The sequence below is a fragment of the Ovis aries genome, chromosome 7 (genome assembly GCF_016772045.2).
Source record: "Ovis aries strain OAR_USU_Benz2616 breed Rambouillet chromosome 7, ARS-UI_Ramb_v3.0, whole genome shotgun sequence".
In the NCBI taxonomy this organism is placed as follows: Eukaryota; Metazoa; Chordata; class Mammalia; order Artiodactyla; family Bovidae; genus Ovis; species Ovis aries.
The window spans coordinates 7873984-7889460 of NC_056060.1; the positions used below are offsets into that span (position 1 = coordinate 7873984).

At 40.3% G+C, this 15477-nt stretch overlaps 1 protein-coding gene across 1 annotated transcript in view; it reads left to right on the forward strand.

The window, feature by feature from the left end:
- IQGAP2 (IQ motif containing GTPase activating protein 2) overlaps positions 1 to 15477 on the forward strand; it is a 307827-nt gene that overhangs the window by 232252 nt on the left and 60098 nt on the right. Inside the window, exons 15-17 of the mRNA XM_012180670.5 lie at positions 4168 to 4335; positions 9277 to 9419; positions 11227 to 11397. Of these exons, the coding sequence (XP_012036060.3) occupies positions 4168 to 4335; positions 9277 to 9419; positions 11227 to 11397 (482 nt within the window). The remainder of the gene's footprint in view (positions 1 to 4167; positions 4336 to 9276; positions 9420 to 11226; positions 11398 to 15477) is intronic.

Below are 15477 nucleotides of genomic sequence, written 5' to 3' on the forward strand. Positions count from 1 at the left end.
TAGCCATGTAGTTTCTCTGGAAAGCAAGTATCTAGTACTGTCTGACTATCTCTACATGCATTTATATGGAAGAATAAAGAGAGATTTCATTTAAGAAATAGGCTCATGTAATTGTGGAGAGGCTGGAAAATCCAAAGTCTGTCAGGCTGTCTGGCAGAGGCCAGGGGACAGCATTTAATCACCAAAGACAAGTGGCTGTGGTTAGTATAATGTTAGTAGATAGCAGGGTCAAAGCAATAATTAGAAAAATCTGACACAGACCTATGGAATTTAATTTGCTAATTGATTGTGGTATTCCTAGAAGCAAAATAGACAGTCTACTAAATTCTTACTTGATTTGTACAAGTGGAAGAAGGGTTCTAGGTCAGGTGAGTGGAAGTATAACTTGAATGATAAACAGAAAGTCATGGTCCCTCCATCAATTCCCGGACTTGAGCCATTTACAGACCCAGAAGCCCTTGAATGAATGAGGGACTGGGTTCCCTTGGGAAAGGAGCCTGCTACGTTACCAATATGTTACATCCTACTGTGGTGATTGTGCTTCCCCCCAGGGAAGGACACAGTCAGACTTTGCAGAGATTACTGGACACTGGCTCTGAACTGACCCGAATTCCAGGAGACCTGAAACTTCACTGTGGTCTGCCAGTCGGGATGGGCTTATGGAGGTCAGATGATCAGTGGAGTGTTGCTCAGGTTCATCTCACAGTGGGCTTAGTGGGTGCTGAGTCCCACCCCCTAGGGTTATTTCCCCCAGTCCGAAATGCATAATTGGAATAGACATACTTAGCAATTACTGGACCCCCCACTTTGGCTCCCAAATAATAATTTGTGTGTTTTTTAAGCATCTATTTTCTTAGAGGATAATAAGAAAACTCACACGGCGATCGGGGTGATATGCTAACATTCTCCATGTATAAATAACCTATGTAAATTAAAATAAGATTCCTAAAATTGTAGTTCATTAACCTGTCCGTTCATGACATAATTAGAATCCATCCTGTTGTATCAGGTCATAGAATGCTTTTGAGATACCTAGTCTTGCTCCAGAAGATATGCTTTGAAACGTTGCAGGCATTTGTGAGGATCATCTGGTTTTTATTTCCTTAGCCTGAAAAATATGTGTATTTCTCCAACCTGAACTCTTATATCCTTAGGATCTTTGAAGTCTCTCTGTTCAAACATTCTAATCCTTAAGAAAAAATAAAATTAAGCTGTGTACACAAGAGATTTAAATTTATATATTAAACTGAAGGCATCCGTAGTTTGAAAAATACACTTTTAAGAAATTATATTGTCATCAAAGCACTCAAAAAGACTAAAAAGGTTATAGTTTTTCTCCTAGAGATCAAACCAGTTTAAAAGTTATTTTATTCCTTTTTTTCATGTTGTCCTTATACTTGACTTACAAGTGTTAAGTCCGATCCTCTTGAGACTCACAGTTCTGTTTACTGTGAATGTAAGAGATTTTCTCAAATGTCTGAGATTTGTGTGCTCCACACTTGCACATTTAAAATCCGTTCTTCTACTTCCATCCTGTTCCTTAAAAGAGTTGATATAGTGTCTTCTATGATTTATAACAACAAAAAGATGTTCTAAAGATAAAAACTGCCTATATTCTTACACTGAGATGAGAATTTTCCAGTGTTTTCAACAAGGAATTTAATCTTACTTTTAAAATCACTCTTCATCCTTTGTATGAAGACTTGAAAACAAATTCTGGTCACATGTTGCAATTATCAAACCCACTCCCAGATCATTTGTTGGCCCATATGTTTGACCACAGGCAAGATTTGAAAGGGCACAGTAACTCAAGACTCCTTGCTTTTGGCCCGATGTCCATTTTCACTGGAGCATCTTGCTTTCTGCAAGTAGGTTTGTCTCTACTTTTGACTCCTTAAAGCAATGTCGTTCAGGCGTTATCCATGATTATACCCTAAGGAGTCTTTCTAGACTTTTTTCCCCCATGGTGCTCTTTAACATGAAATTTCAGTACCACTAATATATACCTGCTTATATGCCGCATGTAGATATGTGCTTTTATATATAAAGTTTTGTTCTGTTTTGTTTTTTTACTTTCTCTTCCCAAGAACCAATTTTTACCCTGCTGGGGGTTATATCACCTGTTTTGAGAATGCATGCCTTAGAGAAGCCCTTCTGGCATATGGATTAAGGCATAAATATACTCTTGGATCTTAGGAGGTTTGGAGGAGGTTTCTTCATTTGTTCCATAGCAGAAACATACCTGACTTTCTGGATATTGTTTATGTGTCATTCTCAGCTCTCTGGAACTTAATTGCAACCCATAGCTTAAGGAAAAAAGGAATCAAAATAGCTGTCTCAAAGCCTGAGCACAGAACTGAGTTTTGTCAACTCAGTGGAGACCTCGTGGACAGCTGCTTTGGGTCTGTTTATTCTTATCTTAGGCATAAGGCTTACCTGTTGGTTATGTCTCTACCCAACTCAGAAGCATGATTTACCAAGAAGTTAGGTGTTTTGGCTGCCCTATGCAGGCATTCAGACAGGAACAAGAAGTGATAACTGACAGTGGTGGTAGAGGAAAATTAAGAAAAGGAGGAGTTTGGGACCAGTTATTGCAGGAGCAAAGTAGCCCAACACCTCCATAGTCTTTGAAAATATCACATTATCACACAATATAATTTTGATGCCATAAAGAATTCTTCTGGCAGCTCTCAGCAAACATTAAGCACCAAAAATGTACCAGGGACTGTGGGTAAAATGATGAGCAGGACTGTTCTATTAGATTTTTCCCCAGGTCTTTAGTTTTCATGGAGCAGGATTCTGTTAAGATGAAGGTTGGTTTCTAAAGGAGTCAGCTTCAGTCATTTAGAAGATTAACCCATGGACCCCCTGCTTGTACACCAGTACATGTACGTGAAAGAAATGTATGCCTTCGTAATACCCATCTTTTAAGGCAAATAGCATTTCACTGGGTTTGATAAAGCTTTTCGACATAACTCATGTGAGGTTCCTTTGTCATTTCCTTGTTCTCTCCTCTTCTCTGAGACCACAGACTTCTCAAACACCAGGACTGCCTTTTTCTCCTACTAAGCTTTCCTGGAGAAGAGGAAATGGGGCAGCTTCCCCATTCCCCTGAACTTCTGTGTCTGAAAGGACCCACCACTGACTGTAGCTTTTGTTCAGCAACAAGTGGAGTTGGCCACCGGAAGTCTTTACCCTGGAGGAAGTGCTCCTCCAGATTGCATGATTGGACTCATAGGTGTCAAAAGTCAGACTGTTTTTCCTACCACATCAGCCTTCACAGCTCTATGCACGTCTGAATGTAATTTGATGACAGTAGTATACCGTTTAGCATTTGTATGGCAGAGTTTGACATGTCTGTTTAAAAAGAAAAAAAAAAAATCTTTCTCCTCTCTCTTCATCAGGATGTTTTTTCATCTATAAAGTATTTTAACCTGGTTTCTTCCATGTTTTTGTTCTACCTTTCTAACCCAGTACATTTACAGGTTGTGAAGACAGTAGGTCCATTGGTGGGGCCAAAATATTCTTACCTAAACTAGATGGTAAAGAATTCAGCACATTATCTTTCTTTAGGCAACCAAGAGAAGAATGTGGTTTTGTTTGTGGGGAGAGGCAGACATTTGAAATGGGATCACGTGCTTTCTAGGTCTAAATTGGTTCCAGAATTGTTTCTGGACTCCACTGCACATAGCCACCAGCTATGCCCATTGCCTTTCTAGAACAGTCATTCAGGTTGCTAAGGACAATCTTGAAAGTATACTTGCACTGTACCAGAGAATGTCAGGATTTTTGTGGCTTAGATAGTGTTTCACTTATTCCAGTATAAAAACATGTTTTCGTAAAGCTTGTTCTCACATACTGATTAATGACCCGCATAAGGGCTGCATGTCTGCTGTCAACATATGTTGACCCTGTTTCACAGATCACCACAGTGGGCAGAACCTAATGCCTTGAGAGCATACAGGAGTAATGAGGAAATACTGCTCCTGTGGATTTTATTCCTCTTAAAACCTGAACAGTTGATGACTATCTTGAGTGTATGCAGTATATTCTCTCAAAGGGTAAACAGGTTTAATGCATTCCTAAAAGGTTGACTTCTATCTTTGCATGCCTCTAGGATGAGTAGAAGATAATTATTAACAGAAACATTTCTTTTTCATTACCCAGGGGTCACACTGGTCGTTGATGTTAATCAGTTTTTGGAGAAGGAGAAGCAAAGTGATATTTTGTCTGTTCTGAAGCCTGCCGTTGGTAATACAAATGACGTAATCCCTGAATGTGCTGACAGGTACCATGATGCCCTGGCAAAAGCAAAAGAGCAAAAATCTAGAAGTGGTAAGCGTCTTCACTGTTTAGCACAAATTAAATAGCACTTTGAATATGATGACTTCTGTGGTATTGTGTTATCTTACTTTTGAGACAAATAATCGCTTTCAAATGAATATTTCTGAATGTTTGTCATCTCTGGCAAGGAAATTTTTTAGTGTTTCTTTTCCTTTTTTGTCTTTTGGAAATCTGTGATTAACTTGGTGGCTGTGGTGGGTGCCATATACTTGAGAAAATACAGTATTAAAAGGAGATTTTGCTTCCTATCAGTTTTGCCATTGAGCCATCCCTTCTAGTGGTACAAACTGATTTTTACACTAATATATCTCTCCATCCTTTTTGAAACAAATGATATGTTACTGTGCATTTACTAATGTACATTAATACATTATTAAGTAGAAGTAAAGAGTAATCTTGAAAGTATAAAATGAAATGCAGCAAATTGGTCTGTATTATGGAGAAGGCAATGGCACCCCACTCCAGAACTCTTGCCTGGAAAATCCCATGGATGGAGGAGCCTGGTGGGCTGCAGTCCATGGAGTCGTGAAGAGTCTGACACGACTGAGCGACTTCACTTTCACTTTTCACTTTCATGCATTGGAGAAGGAAATGGCAACCCACTCCAGTGTTCTTGCCTGGAGAGTCCCAGGGATGGGGGAGTCTGGTGGGCTGCCGTCTATGAGGTCCCACAGAGTCGGACACAACTGAAGCGACTTAGCTGCAGTAGCAGCAACCTTGACATATACTTGCTGCTGCTGCTCCTCCGCCCATGGGATTTGCCAGGCAAGAGTACTGGAGTGGGGTGCCCTTGCCTTCTCCAATCCATGAAATGTTAGCTCTGGGATCATGAGTTTAGGACTCATTTTTCAGATTTAGAAAATCACATTGATGGCATTTTGGACAGAGGGAGAAAATGACAAGTCCAATGAGGCTAATTTTTGGCAGAGAGAGCCCATCATCTCTTTAGTGTGATAGATTTTTGTTGCGCACTTGCTGTGTCCCACTGTCAAGGATTAAGGTGTCTCCTGACTCATGCTGACGTTGATTTGTACCATATGTACATAGTATTTCTCATCTTTAGAAAATTGCTTTGACAATATATAGCCTTAGAAATGGAACTTGAGGGGAAAAAAAAACACCTTGTTTTAATTCACTGGAAGTCTATCCAGAGCTACCCTGTGTACTTATAATTAGCCTGATGTATTTCTAACTTGGGAATTCTACCCTCTGATTCAGAACATTTTCTGATAATGAAATGGAAATAGGGCTGCTGGCCATCCACTCTTACTTGCTGTCTGATCACCCTTGAGCCTCTCTCTGCTCCCTTCACATCTCTTCATCGGTTACTATAGTGCCCCTACCTCATCGTTTATGAAGAAAGACTTGTACAACTGTATTTATGCAAGGGGTGATTTTCTTAGAGATGACTCATCATAATTTCAAGTCCTTGGCCCAAATTTAGTTTTATCTTCTCTTTCCTAAGCTTGCCTACTCCTCTTCCCAACTGCCATGTTCTGATCAGCAGAGAAAAAAAATATGTCCCCAGATAGCCAATTTAGAAACCTGGAAGATACCTTAGATTCATTTTTTCTGGAAAAAAAATAAGAGTTGGGACTTTTTAGAGATTATCCTGAAGCCATAGATGGATTTGAGGCATATGCCATGTTAATACTAAGTCTTCTGATCCATGTGCCGTGGTATGTCTTTGCTTTTAATTAGGTCTTTAATTCTTTCAGCAATGTTTTGTAGTATTCCGTGTATAGGGCTTGCATTACTTTATTTGAATTTATTCCTACTTCAGTACTCTTGCCTGGCAAATCCCACGGACGGAGGAGCCTGGTAGGCTGCAGTCCATGGGGTTGAGAAGAGTCAGAGATGACTGAGCGGCTTCACTTCTGCTTTTCACTTTCATGCATTACAGAAGGAAATGGCACCCCACTCCAGTGTTTGTGCCTGGAGAATCCCAGGGATGGGGGAGCCTGGTGGGCTGCCGTCTATGGGGTCGCACAGAGTCAGACACGACTGAAGTGACTTAGCAGCAGCAGCAGCATTCCTACTATATTTTATTATTTTTGATGTCATTGTAAATATTTTCTTAATTTCATTTTGGGGTTGTTTGTTGCTAACATATAGAAATACAATTAATTTTTTTATTGAGATATAATTCACATACCATAAAATTTACTCTTTTAAAGTGTGCAATTCAGAAGTTTTTATTATACTCCCGAACTTGTATAGCTAATGCCACTAGTTAATTCCAGAATATTTTTCTTATAATAAATGGAGCCCATTTCCCATTAGCCATTGCTCCCCACCCCCAACTCTCAGCCCCAGACAATCACTAATACACTTTCTGTCTCTCTAATTTTTCCTGTTCTGGACATTTCATATAAACGAAATCATACTGTGTCTGACTCCATGTAGCATAATGTCCTCAAAGCTCACTCAAGTTGTAGCCTGTATCAGCTCCTCATTTCTTTTATGGCTGCTAATATTCTGTTGTATGCATAGGCCACATTTTGTTTATTCATTCATCAGTGGATAGAACTGGGATTTTTCCCTCCAGTTTTGGCTATCCTAAGGAATACTTATGTGAACATTTGTATGCAAGCTTTCATGTGGACATATTTTCATAAAATTTATTTTTGATGTTGATTGTGTGCCCTGAAACCTTTATTCTGACAGCTTGTAAGATTCCTCAGACTACCACCTGTTTTTATAAATAAAGCAATCCAGCCGCACTCATTAATGTGTATGTCACTGTGTCTGGCTGCCTTCATGATGCCGTGAGAGCCAAGTAGTTGTGTGAGAGACCTGTAACACACAAGGCAGAAATTATGCTCTGGCCCTTTATAGAAAAAGATTACCAACCTCTGTTCTCAGAGGAAGAGGAGAAGCTTTCTACGGAATTAGAGACCAACTTTCGTTTTCAATAGAGCTGTGAACATTGAGGGTGTGAACAGGATGATTTATTCTCACCTCTTTCACCTCTGGTTCTAGGCTGTCTGTTTTTCCCCAGACTGAAGTGTTTACTCTTACATGGATCACTTAGCCTTAGAGCTCAGTTTAGGTCTTATATAGGTACCATTTTGTCTGGAAGGCATCTAGAAAGCATGTTTCCATATAGAATGCACATCACCTCTTAACTCACTGGAATCTTTCTCTGTTGTGCTTCCGTAAAGGCCCATAATTAGTCTTTTCCCTCAGTTAACAAGCCCACTATGTGCATGCATGCTAAGTCGCTTCAGTCATGCCCAACTCATTGCGACCCTGTGGACTGTAGCCCACCAGGCTTCTCTGTCCATGGGGTTCTCCAGGCAAGAATACTGGAGTGTGTTTCCATGCCCTCCTTCAGGGGATCTTCCCAACCCAGGGGTCAAACCCATTTCCCTTACATCTCCTGCATTGGCAGGCAGGTTCTTGACCACTCGTACCACCTGGGAAGCCCCAACAAACCAGCTCCACTTCTTAGGAAAAATCCTTGAACCCTGTTCCGGCGATGTCCTCCTCAGCCTTTGACCTGACTCTAAACTCATACTTGACGTGAAAATGATAGAATTCTCCTTTTCTATTATTCACTGACATCCCAACCCAAATAAAGCTTTACAGTGCCAATGTGGTTCGCTTTTAACCAACTAAGAACTTTTTACTTCTCAGTTCTTTTGAAAATAAAAGATATCCATTTCCACCATTTTATTTTATTTCTTTCCTTCCCACTGAGAGAGTTGCCTTAAAAAGTGTTCAATCTTCTGAAAACATTTGTGAAGCTGATAATTATTGGTGATTGAAAATATATAATGATTACTTGTGATCATCCATATTTGACTGTATAATATATTTTCTAGTAAACCAGCATTTCTAAACATATAATAGTTGTCTGATTGCCCATTTGAAGATATATGTATCTCTCTGTGTATCTGGGCATCCACAGAACAGTTGAGAGGCATTAAAGAATCAGCTGAAGAATCAACCCACTTTAAAGGGCCTTAAAGTTATCTTTGCTTAGTTATTTGAGTCCATTTAAATATTCTTTGAGGAAATTCACTAGGACTATGATTTACCTATAAAGGCAATTAGTCTGGTGCTCACTTGGCAGCAGTTGGCTTAGCTTGGTCTGAAATTTTTATTTTTATTGTTGCTTTTAGCTCTCTGGTCTGAGACAAGAATCGTAACCGCTCAACAAAATAAATAGATTCCTAAGTCTATTTTGCTGATTGCAAATCTATTTTGTTGACTGCAAATATTCTTGACCAGTTTAAGCCATGACTGCTATAGATGTTTTTTTTTCCCTAGTATTTTCTCCCTGAGAAAATTAAGTCCGTTCAACATGTTTTTCCTCCTGTGTGTGTGGTTTTGTAGAACAAGATGAGTCAGAGGAATCAGGAATTTTCCTTTTCCCTTCTTAGTGACCTCAGTGGTTATGTATGCCATTTTGTGCTTTGAATAAAGTTGTCTGCAAAGATGAGTCACTTCTGCTTTGGTTTAAGGCAAATGATTAAATAATGGGTCCTCCTTCAATAGTGGGTCACAGCCCTTGTAGGCCACTCCTTTTCAAAGAAGTTGCTAAAGACATTCTAAACAAAGAGGATTCTTCCTCATTGGTCTCCCCGTCTACTTGTGGTGCTATTCACGTCTGCCTGGTGTTTCCCTCCTTGTTTAGTTTTCCTTCTTGCTGGCCATGTGTGACTCCTCTAATCCTCATGAGAAATTTGACGTGCAGAGCTAACATTAGGCATCACTCTCCTTTTACTTTGGTTTAGTAGGGAGCTGCCTTTGAATACACAGAATTCATTCCATTTTAATGACCCATTGCTAATGATTTTAACTTAAACTATCTGAATGCCTGGTGGAAAACATCCCTGTTCAATTATGTTACTTTACTGAAGAAACTAGGTTAATGTTAAAAGTTTCCACGCTCCTCTCTAGAATTTAACAAACCTTTTTCTTTAGTGTCTACTGAAGGTTCATGGCTTAAACTCACCCTGCAGGAGAAATATGATTACTACTACAATATTGATTCAAAAGAGAGTTCCTGGGTCACACCTGAACCCTGCTTGCTTAAAGAATCATGGCTCATGGGAAAAGAAATTGAGGTAGGAGTCTGTTGTTTGATGGGAAAATTTACTATATAAAGATAACTGTGATTGCTTTTCTATTTTAGAATCAAGGAATTGATGGGAAGAACTGATTTATTTGAAGGCTGGATATGGAGTAAAGTCTTCATGAACTGCAGTGAGGTGTGGCTGCATGGTTACTGATTTCTAGAATGTCTTCCGTATGTCAGAGCAGCACCACAGGGCAGCGGGCAGATAAAGCTCTTGCAGATTATATAGGATGGCAGATTATCCTAAGAAATCAATCTCCAGTTTTTTCTTGACACTAGAGCTCAATTAGTGGTAATTCCTTGGTTGTCAATATTCAAGATGTCTTATTTCTTTCCCCCACCTCAACCTATAACAGGGAGCAATATTCTTGAAGGAATGTTTACCAAGATTGCTTTGGACTTGAGACCAAAAGTTGGCCCTAGAAGATGTGAAACTTGCTCTGTGATCCAGGCATTATAGTGTGTTTAAAAGAAAATACTTCTAATAATTGAATTCCGTCTTGAAAAAATTAGAACCCACACATATAGATCTCATAGAACTGTTCACATTCACCAGCAAGAAAGATACTGCAAGATAACAATATTGTGGACAGAATCTCCAGTACAGTAACTTACTAAAACTCAGAGAAAAAGCTATAACTTGGGGTTGACAATGCCACAGAAATCCTGAATGACAAGAAGATAGTGAAAAATGTATTCATTTACTAATTTCAAATGTGTAATATCCCACTTTTTACAGGAAAATGGCATATGGCAGTGAACTATCAGTGCTGCTTTGTTGAAAAATGAAATTATGGCCAATATTTAAAAACCATGTGCTATCGTTGAAAGGATATGTCAAACTGTGAAGAAGCAACACTGAAAGGTTAAAACTCAAGAGACAAAAATTGCTCATATGGCATCCAAAGATGCCCTAAGTATAATTTTGTGAAGTTATACCTGATCCCAGCATCAAGATTAATAGAAAGTGGAGGATCTATGCTGTTAAAAAAAATTATTCTAGTCAGTCTGAAATTACTGAATTTAGGCTATACGTATGTCTTCTTGTGAAAGTATTTATGCATCTCTTATACGATTTCACTCTTAATTGTATAAATTCACCATCCGTGAAGTCCATTCACATGGATGGTTAAGAGGCATCTGCCATAGAAATGAGTCCAGTCTTTGCTCGCATTTCTCAAAGAACGTGAAAGTGAACCCAGTTCATCATCACGTGAAGACCTCCCAGCCCCCCTTCTTCCTTGCTTTCTCATTCGTCTAGGTTTCCCTGTCTGCCCGACAGAGTGCTTATCTTTCCTCTCCCAGGCCCTTTTCTTCTGCTCCAAGTCCTTTATGTTCTCCCAAATTTATTTTGAGTTTTCCCCTACTCCTTGCAGGTATCTGCCTCCTCTGGCCTGGGCAAGAAAACCAGAGGCCTTCATGGGCATTGCCGTCTTTCCCCCAGGAGAGGGTGGAGGTGATGCCAATACTTACGTAATCATTCTTGTCTCTCTTACGCTCTGGGGAGCCCGGGCCTTAGGCCTGGTCCCTGCCAACATCATCCGTACATCACCTCCAAATCCTGAGACCATTCAACCGCATTCTCATCTCCACCCAGATTTCAGAGGATTCTAAAACCATGTCGCTAGAAAGAAGCTGAGCCAGCCCACCCCTTGACTCTGGTCAAATCTGTTTTTACACTGAGCCGGAAAGAGCTATCCAGATCACTTTCTGAAAGATAGAATTTCCAGAAGCTGTTCTCTGTGCTCTTCTCACTTGATGTGTGAAGTGTAACCATAAGAAATATCTCTTACCAGGACATTGTTGAGGATATCACTGCAGATTACATCCGTGAGAAGATATGGTCTGCTAGCGAAGACATGCTCCAGCGCTTCCAAGCCACAACCTCAGGACCCCTCATTAGGAAAGAGTATGAAGCTAGGAAAGCATTTTTGTATGAACAGGAAAAGCATGTGGTCAAAATACAGGTATGTGAGTCATCTCCCACTTGTAACAGACAGCTGTCCTATCCCATGAAAATGTTTTATTTAATCATAGGACCGTCAACTACCAGCATTCTAATAAACAAATCTGACCGAAGATCGTGTCCTTAGTCAGTGCCCCTGAGTCTGCACTGTTGAATGCTCCAAGACGGGAAGGATGTTGAATGACTTTTCACCTGTTGTCTTCTGGAACGTATTCAGGACGCTGTGAATAGTCAGTCGGGAATACCTGAGACCTGAGTTGAAATCCTGTTTCTCTAAAGAAACTAGATACCCTTCTGTCACCTACTATCTAACCTTGGGTGCTTTCAAATTGGTTTTTTAGTGGTTAGTGGATATTGAGTGGAGTCTGAGTTTCTATGCACTAAAAAACAGAAGAGTGAAGTGAAAGTGTTACTCGCTCAGTCGTATCCAACTCTTTGCAACCCCATGGATTGGGGCCCCCTAGGCTCTCTGTCCATGGGATTCTCCAAGCAAGAATACTGGAGTGGGTAGCCTTCTCCAGGGGATCTTCGTGACCCAGGGACTGAACCTGGGTCTCCTGCATTTTAGGCAGATTCTTCACTGTCTGAGCTACCAGGGAAGCCCGAAAACCAGAAGAGCTCATGAAATAGATGTGGCATCTCTGAGAGTGTCTTCTCTCCTATATAATCTCTCCTTCTTCGTTCTGCAAGAAGCATCCTCTTTCCGAAGCCCTTTGTTGTGAGCCCTTCTTAAGCTTGTGTGACTTATCCGAACATTCCGGCTGGCAGGAGGGGAGCTTGGCAGATTTAGATGTTTCTATTCTGTGTTCCGCTAGCATCCTCTTTTAGCCGCCATGCTGGCTTTTAAAAGATTGTGCGTTTGTCCTTTTTTGTGTGTCCGAAGTGATACTGGTTTTGATGGGCAGGGTTTGGTGGGTTTTTGCTTTGGCCACTAACTGACATTTCCTAAACTGAAAGTTTTAAAAAGAGCTTCTCTTTTGTGATCATTGGCATGCTTATCTGCTTCCCCACCTAAGTAAAATACTGTGCAGGGAAGAAGATGAGTTCTTACAACTTTTGTATTCTTGTGGCTTGCAATCAGTAGATGCTCTAATGTCTGAGCTTGCAAGAGCTTAAGATGATAGAGGGCAGGAAAGATGAATTTTTTAAGAAATTTCTTATGTAAACTTAATATTCAAAGGATTTTTGTAGGTGAACTTGTATTTCAATTTATTCTTCTTTTAATAAATGATAGATAAAACACACAGGAAGTGAACAAAATCGTAAATATAGCATCATCCACACTGATGCTAAGACTCTACTTCTGCCCCAAATTTGAAGAGTGTTCACTGGTGTGGTATGACTTGGACCACCCTCAAGCTCTCCAGTCTGCCCACAGCTGTGTTACAGTTAGAAGACTGTCTGAAGAGCCCGCTAGTGTAAAATCTGCCTGATACCAAGACCAAGGGCACGAGAGAGCTGGAGGAAGAGCAGAAACACTAACTTGGAGGCTTTTGCCCTCACCTCAGTGGGAGCAGCAGTATTGAAGAAGCCTTTGCACGGTGAGGTCACTCCGTGATGACTTGTCCCTGCCTCTTCTGACAGAGGAGGGCAGGAGGCTTAAAGGCAGACTGTAACCTAGAGAGGAAAGTGGGCTGAGCTAGAAAACCAAAAGACCGTGAACCAGAGGGGATCACACTCGTCTCGTTTTTTGCCAAAGTAGCTGATTCACTCTGGATTAGGAGAACGCTGTGCAACCTGAAGGGTTCCCCTCTGTAGAACAGTCTGAACTTCTTTGTTGACTGAGTCAACCCCAGACACAGCAGTCTCTTAACAAACTCAGTAGCTCCACTGCACTGCTACCCCCAGTCTCCTCCTCAAGAACTGGGTTTGGACAGAGAATACATAGCATCAGTAGCCAGTCCTCTGCCTCAGGTGCTGAGGGGGCAATTCAGATGGTGCCCAAGTAGACAGGGAGCAAGGTCAATGAGACTCACATAGCCAGATTATTTCTGAATGGTAAGTAACGAGAAGGCTCCGGTAAAGTGGCCTACATTTAAGAAGTGAGCCAGAAAAAAAAACCAACAACTCTGAAACAAAATTTTATATCAGAAAAAAAGAAAAATATAAGTTAAAATATAAATGAAGTAAACATTTAAGGGAATTCTTATCCCAGGAGACACACAAAAAATTATACTGAAATTCCTTTTGCTTTTAAGAAACTTAATATGACACATGGATTTAATGAAACAAGACAGCATGATAAAATGAAAAGGTAGCCAATAGCTACAGAGAGGAAGAAAAACAATGACGTCCCAGAACGTGAATGAATTTATGACTGCAGAATGCAAAACAGCCGCTGGAAAGTAAATGAAACATGTGGAGAACTTGAGGAAAAAACACACAAAAAGCTGGAGGGAAGGAATAGATGGCTTAAAATATATTGTCTCATCTGAAATTTCCATTTTGTCTCAGGGTTGTGGGCATTAAATGGGATTCCCATTAATGGGAATTAAAATGGGATAATTCATAACAGGCTGTGACCAGCATGCCGCTCAACAAGTGTTTGAAATGACGACGTGATCAAGATGGTGACTCAGAGGACAGGGAACGGGGAACCAACATCCAGTAGATCGGATGACCCAGGAAGAGTTCAGAAAAACCGAGTCCGGGAAAAAAGAGTTAGCTACAATTTTTATTTTCCCCTTGAACTGAAGAAAGCTGAAATGCCACCTTGTAGGAAAACCCGTTAAGAGTGACATACACCAAACTTAGCCCTGAGAATTACTAACTTACTGAGCAACATCCCAGCAAAGAAAAAGAAACAAGTTTCTCTGGAGCAAGAGCAGGTTGTCGGGAGGTACCTGGGGCTGGGAGGGTGAGGGTGACAGGTCGGGCAGTCCTCTGTCATGTCGTTTGAGTGTAATTGACTACCCTTAGGTTGTGGGATTGCACCTTCAAGCAGAGAGGGAAAAAAGATAATTGGCTACCAGGGAGGTCACAGAAGAATATCTGCTTCAGAAGTTGGTAATTTGAATATTACTATCCTATGTGCCCGATTATGAAGCAAGGCAACCAGTTTGGCAAGCCAGGTTTTCTAGAGATTGACAATTAGAATCTATAAAACAGCAGTAATTTCTGAGGTCTAGGTATCTTGGGAAACTCCTCTGTTACAGCTGTGTTGCACAGAAAATTTATTTATGGTAACAAAAACCAAACCCAGAAGATGACTATTATACATTTCTACATAAGTTCTCGTACCATTCAAGGGAGAGAGTGATGGTTTTGTAAATGCCTTCTGTCTCTGTCCATAAAAGCCTGCTCCTAAATGACCTTAGAGTTTAGAGTTTTGTCTCCGTTTGTATCTTTATACCAAGAGCTCCTTCCTCCCAACTTTATACCTATAATTGTTTTCAATAAAGAGCCTCTAATTAGAAGAGCCTGCAGGCTCTGGGCCTTGCACAATTCTGCTGTTACCACGGAATAAGAAAAGCCAATCCTGATGAAATGAAAACTTACAAACAAAAAAGAAGAATGTTAAATCTTGACAAATAAAATAAGAAGCATGTGTTATTCTGCTTCTATAGACCAGAACCTCTAAACCCAGCCAAGTTGCCTTGGTTTGGAAAGGTAATGTTGATATATAAATGTAGATCCCAGAAAAATCTACATAATCATTAAATAGATGAAATGTAAAATGAAATCTTTAGGAAAGCACTGTTGGTGAGCATTGACTCCTTAAGACATGAAAAACATCGTACAAAACCTACAAGTGGGTTCATTCCACCAGTGCAAACATGTTTTAATATCAGATCTTCTGTCACTACAACATTCCTTATCCAAAAGCTTCGAGACGCTAAACTAATAGAGATTAACAGTGTTTCCGGAGTTGAAATAATTCTTTAAAAAACAGAATGGGCAATTGAGCTAATTCCAGTATCTTGGTTGCCTTTCAGTTTGGATCAAGAAATGGCATGTATAATATTATGTGTATATTTGCACCTCTGTGCTTTAAAAACAATGCTAGGCTCAAAAGCACCCGAGTCACACTGAGACCGTCATGACAAATGAGTTACTAGTTAGATTGTCATCCCAATGAATG